This window comes from Cheilinus undulatus, linkage group 18 (assembly GCF_018320785.1).
Source record: "Cheilinus undulatus linkage group 18, ASM1832078v1, whole genome shotgun sequence".
NCBI lineage: Eukaryota > Metazoa > Chordata > Actinopteri > Labriformes > Labridae > Cheilinus > Cheilinus undulatus.
In genome coordinates this window covers 67,314-85,000 of record NC_054882.1, presented here as the reverse complement: position 1 = coordinate 85,000, position 17,687 = coordinate 67,314, and the positions used below count along the sequence as shown (strand labels likewise).

The 17,687-nt window shown below is 42.1% G+C and overlaps 1 protein-coding gene across 1 annotated transcript in view; it reads left to right on the top strand.

The window, feature by feature from the left end:
• Positions 1-13,028, top strand: part of znf839 (zinc finger protein 839) — a 13,956-nt gene extending 928 nt beyond the window's left edge. Inside the window, exons 2-11 of the mRNA XM_041813022.1 lie at positions 36-648; positions 2,216-3,334; positions 3,573-3,716; positions 4,135-4,248; positions 4,353-4,445; positions 4,906-5,052; positions 7,520-7,624; positions 7,905-7,992; positions 8,168-8,279; positions 10,259-13,028. Of these exons, the coding sequence (XP_041668956.1) occupies positions 36-648; positions 2,216-3,334; positions 3,573-3,716; positions 4,135-4,248; positions 4,353-4,445; positions 4,906-5,052; positions 7,520-7,624; positions 7,905-7,992; positions 8,168-8,279; positions 10,259-10,724 (3,001 nt within the window). The 3' untranslated portion in view covers positions 10,725-13,028. The remainder of the gene's footprint in view (positions 1-35; positions 649-2,215; positions 3,335-3,572; positions 3,717-4,134; positions 4,249-4,352; positions 4,446-4,905; positions 5,053-7,519; positions 7,625-7,904; positions 7,993-8,167; positions 8,280-10,258) is intronic.
• The last annotated feature ends 4,659 nt before the right edge of the window (positions 13,029-17,687 follow it).

Sequence of the window (17,687 nt, the reverse complement as noted above, 5' to 3'; positions counted from 1 at the left end):
TAATGACAAAGCTCCAATTTCAATTCGTTGTGCAGACCCAGTTCACAGACGGCGTCCGGAGAAGAGAGCAGCCATCCCGTGGCAAATGTCCCGACAGTGTCTGGAGTTCAGCTGGCGGACTTCTTCCAGAGCTGCCCTGAGGAGCAGAGCATCCTGGTGGGCACAGAGTTCACCGGACTGGGCTCGGATTTGAGTAACACCACCATCATCTACGTGCAGCCAGACGGCAGCCTGGTGGAAGGCTCCGGACTGACGGCGGAGGAGCAGCAGGCTCTGCTGGAGCAGCTCACCAAGCAGCAGATCGTCCAGGTGTCCGACACCGAGGCGGCCCAGCTGCTGCAGCAGGTCAAGACCATCCCGATCCAAAACACTGCCCTGGACCCGAGTCAGCTACAGCAGGTCATCAACCAGGTCACCAAGTCTCAGCAGCAGCAGCAGGTCACTGTCCAGGTGCCCCAACAGACTGTAAAGCAGCAGGTCCAGGTCCCACAGCAGGTCCAAGTCCAGCAGACCGTGAAGCAACAGGTCCAGGTCCCCCAGCAGAGCGTAAAGACGCCAAACCAGAACAATGCCTCCCAGCAGCTGAAGAGTGTCGCTCAGCAGGTCGCCAAGCAGACCACCAGCACGGTCCAGGTGCTCCAGAAGAAGGTGAGGTGGATTTGGAGTTCAGCTGATCAGAACCTTTACCAAACTTTACTATGATTAAAGTAAAAATAAATAATTTCAGTGCCTGTTTGATACCACAGAAACAAAAATAGAAGTCCTAAACAACCAAGAATCATATTTTTGTTTGTCATATGGCAGACAGACTCCTGCAGACTGTCAAAAGCTGAAGATACCCTCGCTGTTCCAACCTTGCTTTTCTGTTCAGCTGTTTTTAGACCGTGCTTGTAAATACGCATAAAAAAGGGGTGGAAAGTGTCAGATTACATTCAATTGTGTTACTGGAATTGATTAGCTTTTCTGTTTACTTGTACTGGTTTGACTGGATAGACTGGAATAACAAATGGGGTCTAGACTGGCCGGCATACAAAAGGCAAGGATGGAATGATTTAAAAACTTTGATGACATTATCTTAAATGGCAGAGGATGGAGTGTTTAATAAGCTTTGATGACATCATCTTCCTGGGCAGAGGATGGAATGTTTTAGAAGATTTGATGACATCATCTTTAGAGTCAGAGGATGGAATGTTTTATAAGATTTGATGACATCATCTTTAGAGTCAGAGGATGGATTGTTTCATAAGATTTGATGACATCATCTTTAGAGTAAGAGGATGGATTGTTTCATAAGATTTGATGACATCATCTTTAGAGTCAGAGGATGGATTGTTTCATAAGATTTGATGACATCATCTTTAGAGTAAGAGGATGGAATGTTTCATAATATTTGATGACATCATCTTTAGAGTCAGAGGATGGAATGTTTTATAAGATTTGGTGACATCATCTTTAGAGTCAGCGGATGGAATGTTTTATAAGATTTGGTGACATCATCTTTAGAGTCAGAGGATGGAATGTTTTATAAGATTTGGTGACATCATCTTTAGAGTCAGAGGATGGAATGTTTCATAAGATTTGGTGACATCATCTTTAGAGTCAGAGGATGGAATGTTTTATAAGATTTGATGACATCATCTTTAGAGTCAGAGGATGGAATGTTTTATAAGATTTGATGACATCATATTTAGAGTCAGAGGATGGAATGTTTTATAAGATTTGATGACATCATCTTTAGAGTCAGCGGATGGAATGTTTTATAAGATTTGGTGACATCATATTTAGAGTCAGAGGATGGAATGTTTTAGAAGATTTGATGACATCATCTTTAGAGTCAGAGGATGGAATGTTTCATAAGATTTGATGACATCATCTTTAGAGTCAGAGGATGGAATGTTTTAGAAGATTTGATGACATCATCTTTAGAGTCAGAGGATGGAATGTTTCATAAGATTTGATGACATCATCTTTAGAGTCAGCGGTTGGAATGTTTTATAAGATTTGGTGACATCATCTTTAGAGTCAGAGGATGGAATGTTTTATAAGATTTGGTGACATCATCTTTAGAGTCAGTGGATGGAATGTTTTATAAGATTTGGTGACATCATCTTTAGAGTCAGTGGATGGAATGTTTTATAAGATTTGATGACATCATCTTTACACATGATGCTGACAACCAGTCACCGGTTTGATGTTTCTTCTTTTATCCTTTCAGACTGAGCCTGTCAGGATCCAGATCCAGGTCCCCCCCAAACAGGAAGTGAAGACAAGCTCCGCCCCCCAGCAGAAAACCGTAGCGGTCAGTCACCCACAGGTGAAGCTGTCAGCCAATGGCAGCGTGAGCAGTGCTCAGATCATCCACATCCAGCCTGTGGTGGGTCAGCAGGGCCAGCAGTTCTACCTGCAGCAGAACCCAGGAGACCCCCCGATCCAGCTGGTGTTACAAAGCCCCGCCCCCGTGGTCGGATCCCTGCTCCCAGTGGTTCACAAGATCACCGGCCAGGTGAAACCAGCAGGTACCACCTCTAGTCCTGCTCAGAAACCTGCAGCATCCCCCATCAGAGTCCAGACCCCATCTGCTGTAAACACCCCGCCCTCCACTGTCTCTAAGACCCCGCCCACTTCCTCTGCTAAAACTGTAAGCATCCCGATAATCAAAAGCCCAGCTAACGGCACAAGGACAGCACCCAGTAAGAGTCCAGTTAAACCTCCCCAAGTACCAGCAACCCCAGTCCAGACCGCCACACCTGCTCCTGCCAAACCTACCACAGTAACCACAACCCCCACAGCCACCCCCCCTACGCCTCAGCCCGCTGCCCTGAAGGAGCGAGATCGAGACAAAGAGAAGGAGAAGAAGGTAAAGAAGCGGGAAAAGAAGGCAGTGAAGGTCCAGACCCGGTCAGGCCGAGTCTCCAGACCGCCAAAGTACAAAGCCAAAGACTACAAGTTCATCAAGACCGAGGACCTGGCAGACAGCCACCAGTCCGACTCTGACGACTACTCCGACATGAGCGTTGAGGAGGAGGGCGATGGTGAGAGGAAGGGTGGGCCTGTCTCTGGCTCCTCCCCTAACCTCACCTACAGCCACAAGTCCCGGTCCCACCGCTGCCAGACCTGCGACAAGGCCTACATCGGGCCTGGAGGACTAAACCGCCATTACAAACTTAACCCGAGTCACGGAGAGCCCGACCTGCCTGACAACCCACCTGACAACAAGCCACACCCTCTTCGAGAGGACAGCCAATCACAGGAGACAACATCAGAAGAGGTCAAAGAGGAGGAGGAGGAGGAGAAAAAGAAGGAAGACAAACCTGCTGCCATGGCAACCAGCAGAGTAAGTCCATCTATTCAGATAGTTACTGACCAGTTAGTGACCAGTTTATCATCGCTAACCAGTTTAACGGGCTGTTAACTGACTGGTAACCAGTGCCACTAATAACTGCTAACACTAATAACAGTTGAAATTTTCTTAATGACTATAACAGGAAGCGATGGATGATTTGATTGGTAGTTGTCCTCCTTCATTCTTATTGGTCAATTACTCGGTATGGTTCTAACCTTTCTGTCTGCAGGTGGAGGCTGGTCCAGCAGCAGCTGTAGGACTCAGGGGTCTCCATCACCGAGGCCCTGGCCGGCCCAGAGGACGAGGGAGAGGCAGGGGTAGAGGGAGGGGCCGAGGTCGGGGTCTGGGCCGACCACTGGGACCGCCTCCTAAAGTGAGCTCCTTTTAAACTGGTTTGAAGTGATTTTTCAGGGAATATTGTCAGGATGTTTTTACGTTAGACACGGTTGTTTTGTACCATACCTGGAGGTCTAGACAGATGAAGGGGACCAGAGTCCAGAGGAGTCTAGGACTGAGGGGCTAGCTGAGACTCTTTAACAGCTTTTCTCCCTTGTTTTTTCATAAATATGCTTTTGATGGGAATGTGGATGCACTAAGATAATAAAGCTTGTAGAGTACTAGTAAGATTGGAATGAAAATTTGGGGGGGGGGGTCAAGCATACTTGGATCTGGGCCCAGGTCCCTGATGTCAGACCACCTTATCCTAAGCAATAACACTGTACAGTGAAACATACATTTATTATGATAGCGTCCTTGTATATTCTGCTAATCTGATTGGTTGATTCTTTCAGGTGACAGTGAGCCTCGGCAATAGGCGGGGCCGTCGGGGCCGACCTCCAAAACTTGCGGTCGCCACGGTAAGCGCAGAGCAGCAAGCAGAGAGGAGACGAGACCGACTGCAGGAGGTAAGAGGAGAAAGAGATGACGTGTTTATATAAAGCCGTGTGATAAATCAGTACCATCTCTGATGTGTTATTGTGTTTCTATGGCGACTGTGCTTTGTTTACAGCTGGTGGAGCAGTGTGAGGATGAGGAGCTGATGGACATCGTTCTTCCTCGTTTGACCAAAGTAATGAGTCTGTGGGAGCTGCTGCTGTCAAAGGTACACCTGTAAAACCCATCAGTTATTGTTCATGAGTACAGGTGTAACTTCCTGTTTCTGCTTTTAAAACAAGGAGCTAAAACTCCTCACCAAGTCTCCGTGCCCCTCAAGCCCAGTTAGGACCAAACATTTGCAATATAATGGGATCAGTTTAGGATTTTGCCAGGGATGGATTCAGTTGTGTGAGAGGACGATGGTTTTTTTTTATTTGAATTAATCCTTTAGAAAATCTACATTTATAGATTTACTAAAATCCACCAGGTGGCTGTGAGACCTGGAAAGATTATTATTGGGACTTTTTGCCTATTCTGAGAGGACAGCAGAAGAAAGACGGGAGTCATCCCAGGACCTGCTCGAGGAAGACCTGTACACGGGCACCTGCTTCACCACCTGAGCATCACCAGCATCCTCCTCTGCTGTTTTTGAGATGAAAATATAAATGTTTTTTGTTCTGTTTCAGGTGGAGCGGGGCGGTCCGTCTCGAGCTCGGTTTCCAGACATTTACCGTGAGTTCGAGTCCCTGCATGCCAAAGTGAGACAGGCTGCCCAGGATTACATCATCAGCCCCCAGGTCGGCGCCATGCCGCTGGAGGTCAGGAACATCGAGGTGAGGGGGTTTAGTCATACTATATATGTAATATTTATTTAAATTAACATGACAGAAATGAAACACAGGTAGTTAGCAGATGTGAGCCCAGCTCTGCTGATGGTCTGACTCTCCTCTACATCTCTGAGCTGTAACAGCATGTCTGCAGGATCTCAGCAAGGATTAAAGTTGAATAATCAGTTAAGAAAAAATTAAGGCGTTTAAAAAGTATTTAATAGTTTTTAATGCAAGAGTATAAGATCTTACCTGTTTTACTTCTGAGCTTTAACAGCTTTTTACCCTTGTTTGGTCACAAACATGTTCCAATGAAATCAGTGATTCACTATTAAGGCAATAAATCTAAAGGGGTACTTGGTTAGACTGAAACAAGAACAGGGGCCTGGACTGGTCAAGAAGCAAAAGGCAAGGGTGGAATGTTAAATAATCTTTGATGACATCTTTAAAGGCAAAGAATGGAATGTTTTATAAGCTTTGATGAAATCATCTTTAAAGGAAAGGATGGAATGTTTTATAAGCTTTGATGAAATCATCTTTAAAGGCAAGGATGGAATGTTTCCTAAGATTTGATGAAATCATCTTTAAAGGCAAGGATGGAATGTTTCCTAAGCGTTGATGAAATGATCTTTAAAGGCAAGGATGGAATTTTTACAAGATATGATTAAATCATCTTTTAAAGCAAGGGTGGAATGTTTTACAAGCCTTGATGAAATCATCTTTAAAGGCAAGGATGAAATGTTTTATAAGCTTTGATGAAATCATCTTTAAAAGCAGGGATGGAATGTTTTATAAACATTGATGAAATCATCTTTAAAGGCAAGGATGGAATGTTTCCTAAGCTTTGATGAAATCATCTTTAAAGGCAAGGATGGAATGTTTCCTAAGCTTTGATGAAATCATCTTTAAAGGCAAGGGTGGAATGTTAAATAATCTTTGACGACATCTTTAAAGGCAAAGAATGGAATGTTTTATAAGCTTTGATGAAATCATCTTTAAAGGCAAGGATGGAATGTTTAATAATCTTTGATGACATCTTTAAAGGCAAAGAATGGAATGTTTTATAAGATTTGATGAAATCATCTTTAAAGGCTAGGATGGAATGTTTCCTAAGCTTTGATGAAATCATCTTTAAAGGCTAGGATTGAATGTTTCCTAAGCTTTGATGAAATCATCTTTAAAAGCAAGGATGGAATGTTTTATAAGCATTGATGAAATCATCTTTAAAGGCAAGGATGGAATGTTTCCTAAGCTTTGATGAAATCATCTTTAAAGGCAAGGATGGAATGTTTCCCAAGCTTTGATGAAATCATCTTTAAAGGCAAGGGTGGAATGTTAAATAATCTTTGACGACATCTTTAAAGGCAAAGAATGGAATGTTTTATAAGCTTTGATGAAATCATCTTTAAAGGCAAGGATGGAATGTTTAATAATCTTTGATGACATCTTTAAAGGCAAAGAATGGAATGTTTTATAAGATTTGATGAAATCATCTTTAAAGGCTAGGATGGAATGTTTCCTAAGCTTTGATGAAATCATCTTTAAAGGCTAGGATTGAATGTTTCCTAAGCTTTGATGAAATCATCTTTAAAAGCAAGGATGGAATGTTTTATAAGCATTGATGAAATCATCTTTAAAGGCAAGGATGGAATGTTTCCTAAGCTTTGATGAAATCATCTTTAAAGGCAAGGGTGGAATGTTAAATAATCTTTGACGACATCTTTAAAGGCAAAGAATGGAATGTTTTATAAGCTTTGATGAAATCATCTTTAAAGGCAAGGATGGAATGTTTAATAATCTTTGATGACATCTTTAAAGGCAAAGATTGTAATGTTTTATAAGCATTAATGAAATCATCTTTAAAGGCTAGGGTGGAATGTTTTATAAGCATTGATGAAATCATCTTTAAAGGCAAGGATGGAATGTTTCCTAAGCTTTGATGAAATCATCTTTAAAGGCAAGGGTGGAATGTTAAATAATCTTTGACGACATCTTTAAAGGCAAAGAATGGAATGTTTTATAAGCTTTGATGAAATCATCTTTAAAGGCAAGGATGGAATGTTTAATAATCTTTGATGACATCTTTAAAGGCAAAGATTGGAATGTTTTATAAGCATTAATGAAATCATCTTTAAAGGCTAGGGTGGAATGTGTCCTTAGCTTTGATGAAATCATCTTTAAAGGCAAGGATGGAATGTTACCTAAGCTTTGATGAAATCATCTTTAAAGGCAGGGATGGAATGTTTTATAAGCATTGATGAAATCATCTTTAAAGGCAAGGATGGAATGTTTCCTAAGCTTTGATGAAATCATCGTTAAAGGCAAGGATGGAATGTTTTATGAGCTTTGGTGACGAAGACGTCAAAGGTTTGCTCGGACCTTTAACTGTATTAAGGTTTTAAATAAGGGGACTAATACTCTGGCTGTCAGGTTTTCTGTATAACTCTGTTTAATGAATGCCTCTCTTGTCTAGGTGGCTCGGTCTCTGGGGATCCTGGACGAGGTGAACAGGATGAAAGTGGTTCCTGGAGCGTCCCCCAGCTCCAGTCTGACCAATAAGAATGTCCGATACATGGAGGTAAACTGCAGGAACAGTGTCCAGGTTTGGTCTGGTCCCCTGGTGTTTGCAGACTCTCTGGTTCCTGTTTTATTTTTGTTTAGTCTTTATTCATCCCGGAAACTTCAGTGAGATTAGAAATCTCTTCATTAGGAGAAAGCTAGCTCTAACTACAGCAGTGATCTTATTACAGTAAAGCAAACATACAGACACGGGTATTTAAAGGGGGCAGACCTTTGAGACGTGATTGGTTAACAGCTGATCTACAGTCAGTCTGATTCAATAACAAACTGTTTCCCAGAATTCCAAGATGCTGCCGCCTTCAAAGAGATTCAAGATGGAGAACAGCGTCCCAGTCCACCAGAACGGCATCGAGACGCCCAAGACAGGTGAGAAACGTGGACCGTACATACGAGGGCTGTCATGTTAGCAGAGTTTACATGAACTGGATGGTTCTGGTTCTGACTCCAGACTTCTTCTGGAGGACTTCAGCCCCCCTGTGGACCGTGACGGAGCCTCCTGGGTCCCTGTTTTTAACATTTATTTGTCCTTTGTCTTTGTCAGGAGGAACGCCTTCGACCACCGTGACCCCAGTGACCACGGTCTCCTCCTTTGTGAAGCCGGTCTCCGCTCCTCCTCTGGTGGTTACAGCTGAATCCAGCGCCGACTCCACCAGGTGAGGGAATTTGTCTGGTTTAGACGATGGGTAGGAGCGGCCTGCAGGTTGATGGTTTCACTGATGATGCTGTAGTTTAATCAGACAGCTCTCATCATGGTTGGATTTTCACTATCGTCCTATCAAAGTGAATAAATCTGTTAATATAACAACCATTTCTGGTGCGACTCTTAAATCCACATTTATACTCTACGTCCCCGTTAGATCCACGTTAGTCCTGATGAGATTCTTAGGTCTGATCACTGATGGAGCTCAGTTTAACATTATGGATCATGACTTTTTCAAACCTGCCTTTGTCCTTTAAACTTCCTCCTTGTGCTCAGATTTGTCGGGGGGCGGGCATTAGAAGGTCAGTCCTGCTGTTGCCATGGTGATTTCAGATGCTGCCTGACAGTTTAATGAGGAAAAATCCCCCTAAGTTGAGGATTCTGCTCTGACTGTGGGAGTGTCTGGAGTCATACAACCAAGATATCAAACGTGTCAGAAATCCATCGACCAGTCAGGAGCAGCTGGTCGGGCCGTGGTCGGGCCGTTCTGTCTCCCTGTACACAGCTTAGCAAACGCCGCACAATCTGACCGAAAGTCAGCATGACTTCCAAGAGAGTCGTACGACCCAAAACTTGTGGCTGAATCAGAATTTCTGCGCAGCGTACGCCCGGAGATTACAGCAGATGTCTCCTGGAGAACAGCACGGCAACAACAGGCAGCGACAACGGGATTGGTCCATCCTCTACCCCACGGTTGTCAAACTCAAGGCCTGGGGGCCAAATCCGGCCCATGGTGCAGTTATACCCAGCCCACCGGATCATGATATATTTTTATTTAACTGTCCCACCAGTATGAGGTCTGCAGATTTCCTCCACTATAACTTTTATCCAATTTTTTTCCCCTTAAAAACTTATGATTTTTAATTTTATCCATTTTTGGACCTTTTAAAGTCATGATTTTGACTTTTATCTAACATTTTTGCCATTTTCAACTCCTAACTTTAATTTTTATTTAATTTTTTTACCTTAAAAACTCATGATTTTGGGCGCACCGGTAGTCGAGTGGTTAAGGCGCGCGCCATGTATACAGGCGACCCGGGTTCGAATCAGGCCCGTGGCACTATTCCTGCATGTCTCTCCCCGTTCTCTTCCCTGTTTCCGACTCTATCCACTATCCTATCTAATAAAGGCAAAAAGACCAAAAATAAATCTTTAAAAAAAAAAAACCTAATGATTTTAAATTTTATCTCAGTTTTAGACCTTTTAAAGCCATGATTTAGACGTTTATCCAACATTTTGACCTTTTTCAACTCCTAACTTTAACTTTTATCTATTTTTTTTCCATTAAAATGCATGATTATTGATTTTATTCATATTTTGACATTTGAAACTCATGATTTCGATGTTTACCTCATATTTTGACTGTTTAAATCATGGTTTCAGTATTCTATCTCAGATTTTGAGTTTTTAACTCATCATGCCCACCCTTTAATCACAAAATCATTTATCATCAGTGCCAAGTTTTTATCTCCCATAATTCATTGCCAGTGAAAATAAGGTTGACATTTTATGGTTAAATCTTGACCCTGTTAAGCCCTCGGGTTAGATCCAGGTTCAGAATCCGGCCCCTGCTGTTACTGAGTCTGACATCCCTGATCTACCCGTTTCTTACTGGTCGGTTCAGAGAAAATCAAAGAGTAGAACTGTTTAGAGCTCAGAGAAGGTTTGGTTCACCACAGAGAGGAATCAGAGGTTCAGTTCAACAAACAAGAAGAATCAAAGTGGATTAAATTTGATCATCAATTAAAGCTCTGAGATCCAGAAGACTGTTAGAGCCCAGAGGAAGTCTGAGAACAGGGAGGCAGATTAGAGCTCTAAATCCACAAGTCATGATCAGGTGTTACAGTGAGCTCTTTAGTTTTGTGACAATAATGACTCCATAATCACCCAGCCCAGGGTGTGTGGTCTGATTTTGTTCCTCTGATCCTGTAGCTCCTCTGATAGGATGCCTTCCACACCAGCCCCGCCCTCGGACACGCCCATGGAAGTGTCTCCGGCTGAGGTGCAGAAGAAGGAGCCTCAGACCGGCACCAAGGTAGAGTCGCTACCACAGAGCCAGACCCCGGTCCCGAGCGGCAACAGCACACAGCAGAAGGCTCAGAGTCCTAAGACCACAGCGGACTCAAAGACGCCAGAGTCCAGCTCGGTCCAGATGCCGGAGTCCAGCTCGGACCAGGCTCAGAAGGACACCAAGGAGCTGCAGGAGGGTCAGGAGGTCCTCATTCAGACCGAGGGGATGACGGTCCAGCTGGCGGAGCCTGGATTAGACCAGATTGTGATCGTCAACGGGCCTGACGGGACCACAATGCACATCCAGACCCCTGAGGGTGTCCCACTGGAGGCGGTCCAGGCTCTGCTGGGCATTGAGGCCTCAGATGGAACCAAGACTTCAGTCTGATCCTGGTAAAATCAACTAAGTCCATGCTACAAAACCTGAAGTGAAACCCAACGCAGGATAACTTCCTGTTTAACTAACAGGAACAGGAAGACTGGAGCACAGCGGGGGTTAAAGTTGTCTGAAGGTTTGATGCTGATGGTTCTGAAACCACGCAGTCTCATTTTATTCCATCAGAATCAGCAAAACTTTAAAAAAACTCCACTTTCTCAGTCAGATCTGAACCACAGAGAGAGTGCTGAGGATCAGACACTTCTGCAGAGCATTTCTACTGCTGCATCTAGAATATTCCACACATTTCACCTGACAGGAAATATTTCTCTGCCGCTAAAATATTCACAACAGTCTGGCTACATTTTATAACGGAAACACGACTCAAACTCTAGGAATAAAATCAGATTTACATGCAGGTCAGGGCAGCAGGGGCTACAGCGCTAACCTGATAGAGCGGAACTCAAAACGGTGAATAAAGCAGAACAAACAGGAATAAAGCTAACCCTAACACTGCTAGCATAACTCACAGAGCTTCCTTAGCTGCATAAGCTATGTAGCTACAGTTAAGCTCACAAAGCAGATATGTATCTACATAGCTAGGTCAGCTTTAGCAATGTCTACTGAAGCTAACCGAGCTATAGATAACAAAGCTACAGCTTGTGTAGCTCTGTAGATAAACAAGCAGCTATGCAAGCTACACAGATAGGTTATCTATGTAGCCTGGTTATCTTTAACTAAGTTAGCTTCAGCAAATGTAGCTAAGCTGACTTAGTCTAGAAGACGAGGCTACATTAGCTACGTGGCCAATGTAGCTGCTTAGCTAAATTTGCTGAAGCTAACTAAGCTGTAGAATACATAACTCTGTATCCACATTAGCTACATAGCTATGCACCACTGCTATATATAGCTATGTTTTGCTACATTTGCTAAAGCTACCTTAGCTGTAGATAGTGAAGCTACAGTAGCTCCTCTGTTCTCCTGAGGCTTTTTAAAGTTTTGCTTCTTCCTGATTCCATCGATCTCAGATTAACGAAGATTTAAAAACAATCTAACTCTGACAACTTTAATCCAAACCGGCGCCACGGCGACCAGGAGAATCTGGACTTTAAGGTGGAATTGTTAAGGCGGTATGGAATAAACACTCCTTTACCTGGGTGACCACAAACACCTGGACCTGGACCTGGACCTTCATATCAACGTGTACCGACTCAAGTCTTAAAACAAGTCTCCACCACTCATCTATCTCGGTCTCTCTGGAGGCGGAGCTTGAACACGCCGTCTGGTGTAGCACCCCCCTCTGGATTAACTGAATGTTTTAACTGTTGGACACAGCAGCCTGTAGGGGGCGCTGACAGATCTGCTGAGGAGCTGCTGCCCCCCCCCCAACAAAAGGACTGGCAGTGAGGACGGACTGCTCCTTTAACGCCACACCTGGACGGTTAAGACTCGCTTTGAAAACAGGAAGTTGAGTTTGACAAAGAACGGAGAGAAAATGGAGTTTTTCTGACAAACAGTGAAACCAGCGAGAAGCTGCTGACGGACGCCTCACGGCAAACGATCAAATTTTAACCTTTTAATTTAGTGTTCCTCATATCGACAGTTAAAGTCTGTTAGCCTGAAACATCGACCCCAACATGATCAATCATTAACGCATCACAAAGCTTAAAGGGCCATTCTGGTATTTTTAACGATCCTGACCCGGCTGGCTTTGGTTGCCAGACTGTCGATGAAAACACGTAAAAAAACACAAACTTTCAGGTGGAACGATTGAGATCCTGGTTTGTGATTGGCTGGTTTCACATGAGACGGTTTTGAGATCTTAACTGAACTAAAAACATGGGAGAGCACAGACACGAGGACCGTTCTGAGGGATTTAAACAATCTAATCCTGAACACGGACTAGACTAGACTAGACGACTCAGACAGACCGCGAGACCACATGGCTGTAAGAGACCCTCTCACAGTGAAGGACGCTTGGCGTTGTCGGCTGGATAACAAAGAGAATAGTGGTGAAAACTTTATTTTTTAATTCTCTTCCATACAGCCAGCTTTACTTCATAACGGTTTATCAACCCTCAGGCATCACCAGAGACATTTTTGTCCATTTAGGCACATTTGTCCTCTTTCTCTGCTCACTATGTTGGCTGTGTTAGTGCATATGGTCTCATTGTTTGCAGCAAAGTTTCTTTCTAGGCAAATTTTTTAATTCAAATTTCAATTTCTCTAACAGGTCAGGGGAACACTGAAACAAATTTACTACCCTTTAAAGCTGTTAAGGACAAAAACGTCCACTTCCAAAAACAGCAATAAAAATAGTATACATTCATATTTTTTTCTGCCTTTTTTTTGGTCAGATCTTTTGATCAACATCAGTTCTGATCAAAATAATCAAAAAATGAATAATTTTCAGGTTTTTAACCCTTTAAATTCCAGTTTGATTACAGTATGGTCATATTTTTTCTAAAAAAATACACAAAACATTCATTATTTTCCAGAAAACTAATGTTGGGGGGGTGGGGTGTGTTTTTTAGTCCTGGGTATGTCAAACATTGGCCAAAATATTGCTTTTGATGCATTTTTTTACCCTTTCGAGTCACTTGTGGCCAAAATGTCCCAGTGACTCCCATTCAAACCACATTTTTTGATCTTTAAGTAATCAAACTGGCATTTAAAGGGTTAAAATCCTCAAAATGATTGAATGTTTGGTAGTTTTGAGCACAGCTTAAGTTGTTTAAGAGATTTATGCAAAAAAAAAGCAGAAAAAAAGATATTAATCTGTTAAGCTTTTATAGTAGTTTTTTAGAAGTGGACATTTTTGTCCTTAATGGTTTTAAAGGGTAGTAAACTAAAGTGATGCCTGAGGGTTAATAAATGGATTAAAAATCAGTCCTGTTCCAGCTCTGTCAGAGGAGTAACAAACACCGTTGACACCCCACGCTCTTGGGACAAGCTCTACGCTCCCTGATTGTTACAGGATCGGCCAAAAACTGGGACTAAAACCGTCCCATAAATACATATTAATAGAAGACACAAACTCAGTGTAGTTCCAGCTCTGTCAGGGGGATAAACTATTAATAACAACACCACACATTTTAGGTTTATTTGGAGTGATAGTGTGGACAGGCATCAACACCCTCTGACTGTTGCAGGATATCAGACTGGCCAAAAATAGGGCTTCAAATTGTCCCGTTTAGGGTCAGCCTGCCTGCATGGAGGGAAGAGTGATTTAGATTTTCCTCTTCTTGCTGATATTTATAACTCATCCTCGATAATACCGATATCCATACCTTTGAGGATTAAAGTCCTGGTTGTACCCAGCCTCTAGTTTTGTAGTTTTGGGGGGTTAGAGTGTAAATCGGCCTAAAACCGTCTAACCAGTGTTACTACACAAAATCTCAGGGAGGCTCTGACTCTCACAAGCGCTGAAATTATAAACCAGACGCTCAAGATTGTTTCAGTTTGTCCTGAATCGGCCCAGGATGGTCTTGTGTACTGCCAGCATTCCTGCATAAAGGTGTTGTAAAAATGGATAAAAACAGGTCAGGTACCGCCTCTGTTAAGGGCGGTAAATGAGGGTTATTCATACACACCGGTTTAATCTGGGTCATGCTTCCTGAATGTTGCAAAGCCCAAAATCAGCCTTTTAACCCTCCTGAGTGTTTCCAGCCTCACTGCATTAACTCACACAAAAAAAATACCAGAATTGTCCTTTAACTGGTGATCAGGAGAGAACAGGATGAGTAAATCCTGACTCAGGCTAACAGATCTAGAACTGAAATATGAGCAACATTATTGTGAGATGTGGAAATCAGCCGTTTAGTGTCCTTTCTAGGCCTCCGTACTCAACAGTGTTATTATCGTTCGGCCTGTTATCTGATTGGTTCTGTTCTCGCCCGTGATGATGTCATCAGCGGCTCCTGCTGGTTTTTAAGGACTCGGGGGCGTTTGTAAATTTGTAAAGTACCTTTTTTTCGGTGTTTCCATGTTTGGATGGTCGTTCCTTTAATAGATTAGTTGGCTGTTTATATGTAGATAAATATGAAAAACAAAGTTTAAAAAAAGTTGCACTATTTTATTACTTTTTATAAAACTTCACAGTGAAACATTTTCCAAACGGGCGGTTTGGAGAGTCTGAGGCGGGACTGACGGCGGTCTGGAGGACAATAGCGTGCTGATTGGTGGTGTTGATGGTTCCAGTGCTGAATGCATTAAACACATTTCATGTTCCTCCAATAAACTGATGTGACAAACGCCGACTTCTCTGAATGTCTGTGAAACTGAAGAGAGCGGGAGAGTCTGTGTCTGGAGCTCCTCTGATAAAAACTTCAGCATGGTCCTTTAATTCAGGGGTTCTCAACCTTTTCAGCCCGCGACCCCCAAAATAAAGGTCCTGGAGACCGGGGACCCCTAAAATAAAGGTCCCAGAGACTGGGGACCCCTAAAATAAAGGTCCCAGAGACTGGGGACCCCCAAAATAAAGGTCCCGGAGACCGGGGACCCCTAAAATAAAGGTCCCAGAGACTGGGCACCCCCAAAATAAAGGTGCCGGAGACCGGAGACCCCCAAAATAAAGGTCCCGGAGACCTGGGACCCCCAAAATAAAGGAGCCAGAGACCGGGGACCCCCACTGTACCTGAAGGTGGTTGAACACAGCCATGAACATTCTAGAGTAGTCATGTGGAGACAAGGCCGTCCAAAAGGGGGATAAATGGGAGAGGTTTCTGGGGCCCAGCCAAACTGGGGGCCAGAAAAATCCTGGTCCATTGTAAAGATAAACTGTGGTATTTTATATTTAACCTGAATAATAACCACTTATCAAAGAAACATATTTAATTCATTTGTGTAGTAAGTAGCCCTCTTAAAAATGTAAATCCCTCTGTTAAAACAGAAATAATGTGTTAAAAATGGCTAAAATGTGTTAATAATGGAAAAAATAGTAGAAAAGGTGGTGAAATTGGATTTTAAAAGTAGCAGAAGTGGGTTAGAAAAGCCAAAAGTTAGATAAAGGTGGCAGAAAACAAAAACATGGCAAAAATGGGTTAAAGTGGCAAAAATAGGTGGAAAATTAATGAAATGGGATGAAAATTGTAATAAACTGTTAAAAAAAAGGGTTAGCTGAGGCAGAAATAGTCAGAAACTGGCAAAAAAAATGGCATAGTAAATTGTGAAATGTGGCTTAAAAAGTGGTAAAAGAGGTTAATAGAGGCAGTAATGTGCTAACAATCGGCAGAGAGTGGAGAGATTTGATTTAAATGTGGCAAAAACAGGAAAGAAAAGTGGGTTTTAAGTTGGCTAAACAGGTATGATTAGGCAAAATTGGTGTAAAGTGTCAACAGTGTCATTCAGAAATATTCTGTTTTTTTAAGGCATCTGGAGACCCCCTCTCAGTGTCTCACGACCCCAAATGGATTTTATTGGTTCTATAAATCAGTCAGGGTTGATATAATTTGGCTTTTCTAACAAAAAACAAAAATGCTAAAAACCCTGGAGATGTTTCTGTCTCCATCCCCTGACTTAGTCTTTTCAGTAACCTTTTCTCTGAGTGTTCTTTTGTCTTCACAGTGTAATGGTAGCCATGAATACTAATGAACTTAGTGAGTAGACCTTCCAGACTCAGGTGTCTTTGTCCTCCAATCAGTGAGTCGGATTAGCTCAGTCACTTTAACGGAGGTGAATATTTATGCTGACACTGATTTTACATCACAGATTTTTGTTTTATTGATTTTGTAGAAATCTGTTCTCATTTTGACATTAAAGCATTTTGTCATTTTTGGTCAAAAATCCTGATTATACTGACCATGGCGGATTTATAAAATCACTAAAAGAGGACTAAAATCCAGGGGGCGCTCTCGGGCAGAGGCTGTGGTCTCAGGATCAGTTCCTGGTCTCGGTGCATGTCTTCCCTTACTCTCTCCCGGTGCTTCCTGTCTCCCTAAAGTCACGGGTGTCAAACCCAAGGCCCGGGGGCCAAATGTGGCCCGTGGTGCAGTTTTAGCCGGCCCACAAGATCAGATCTGGATTAGAACTGGCCTGCTGCTATAAGCTCTGCAGATTTCCTCCAGTATAAAAATGTAAATTTAACCTTGGAGATTAAAAACAATCCTTGTTAAGTTATAAAAGTCTGAAAAAGTAGAGAATAGAAAAAATTAGGAATGAGGGAAAGAAATTAATTTGTGTTTTCATATCAGATTTTTATTTCGCATCCCAAGATTATGACCGAAACTTAAAATTTTGACTTTTTCTTTCATATTTTGACCTTTTAAATTCATACTTTTGACCTATTCTCTCATATTTTGACCTTTTAAATTCATAATTTTGACATTTTCTCTCATATTTTGACCTTTTAGATTCACAATTTTTTCATTTTAAATCAAACTGTGATCTTTAAAACTCCCAACTTTGACTTTTAATCCCATATTTTCACTTTCCAAACTCCTGATCTAGAATTTTATCTCATATTTTGACCTTTTAGAGTCACTATTTTGAATTTTATTTTCTATTTATACTTTTAAACACTTGATTTTGTATTTGATCTCATATCTTAACCTTTAAACTCATGATTTTAACTCTATCTCATATATTTGCCTTTTAAAAACTTTATTTTGACTTTTATTTTTAGCATTTTGACATTTAGGACTTATATATTTGACTTTTTATCTCAGATTTATTGATGTTGTGATATGTAATCATTTTGACTTTTTTTAAAATCTTAAAATCATTTATCATCACGGTTTCATTCATTACCTGTGAAAACACGGTTGACAGTGTTCAGTTAAATCTCAAAATAAAAGCAAAACTGCCTAAAAATCATCTTTAAAAAATAAAAACCCAAAAGGGCTGAGGTTATTACCTTTCATAGGTACTGTAAATCATTTTTCTGCATTCTCTGAGCCAACACAAAACTAAAACCTGAGTTTTTTGTCTCTGTAGTGAGTAAAGGTGAGGATTCAGTTAAAAACATTTATGACGGTG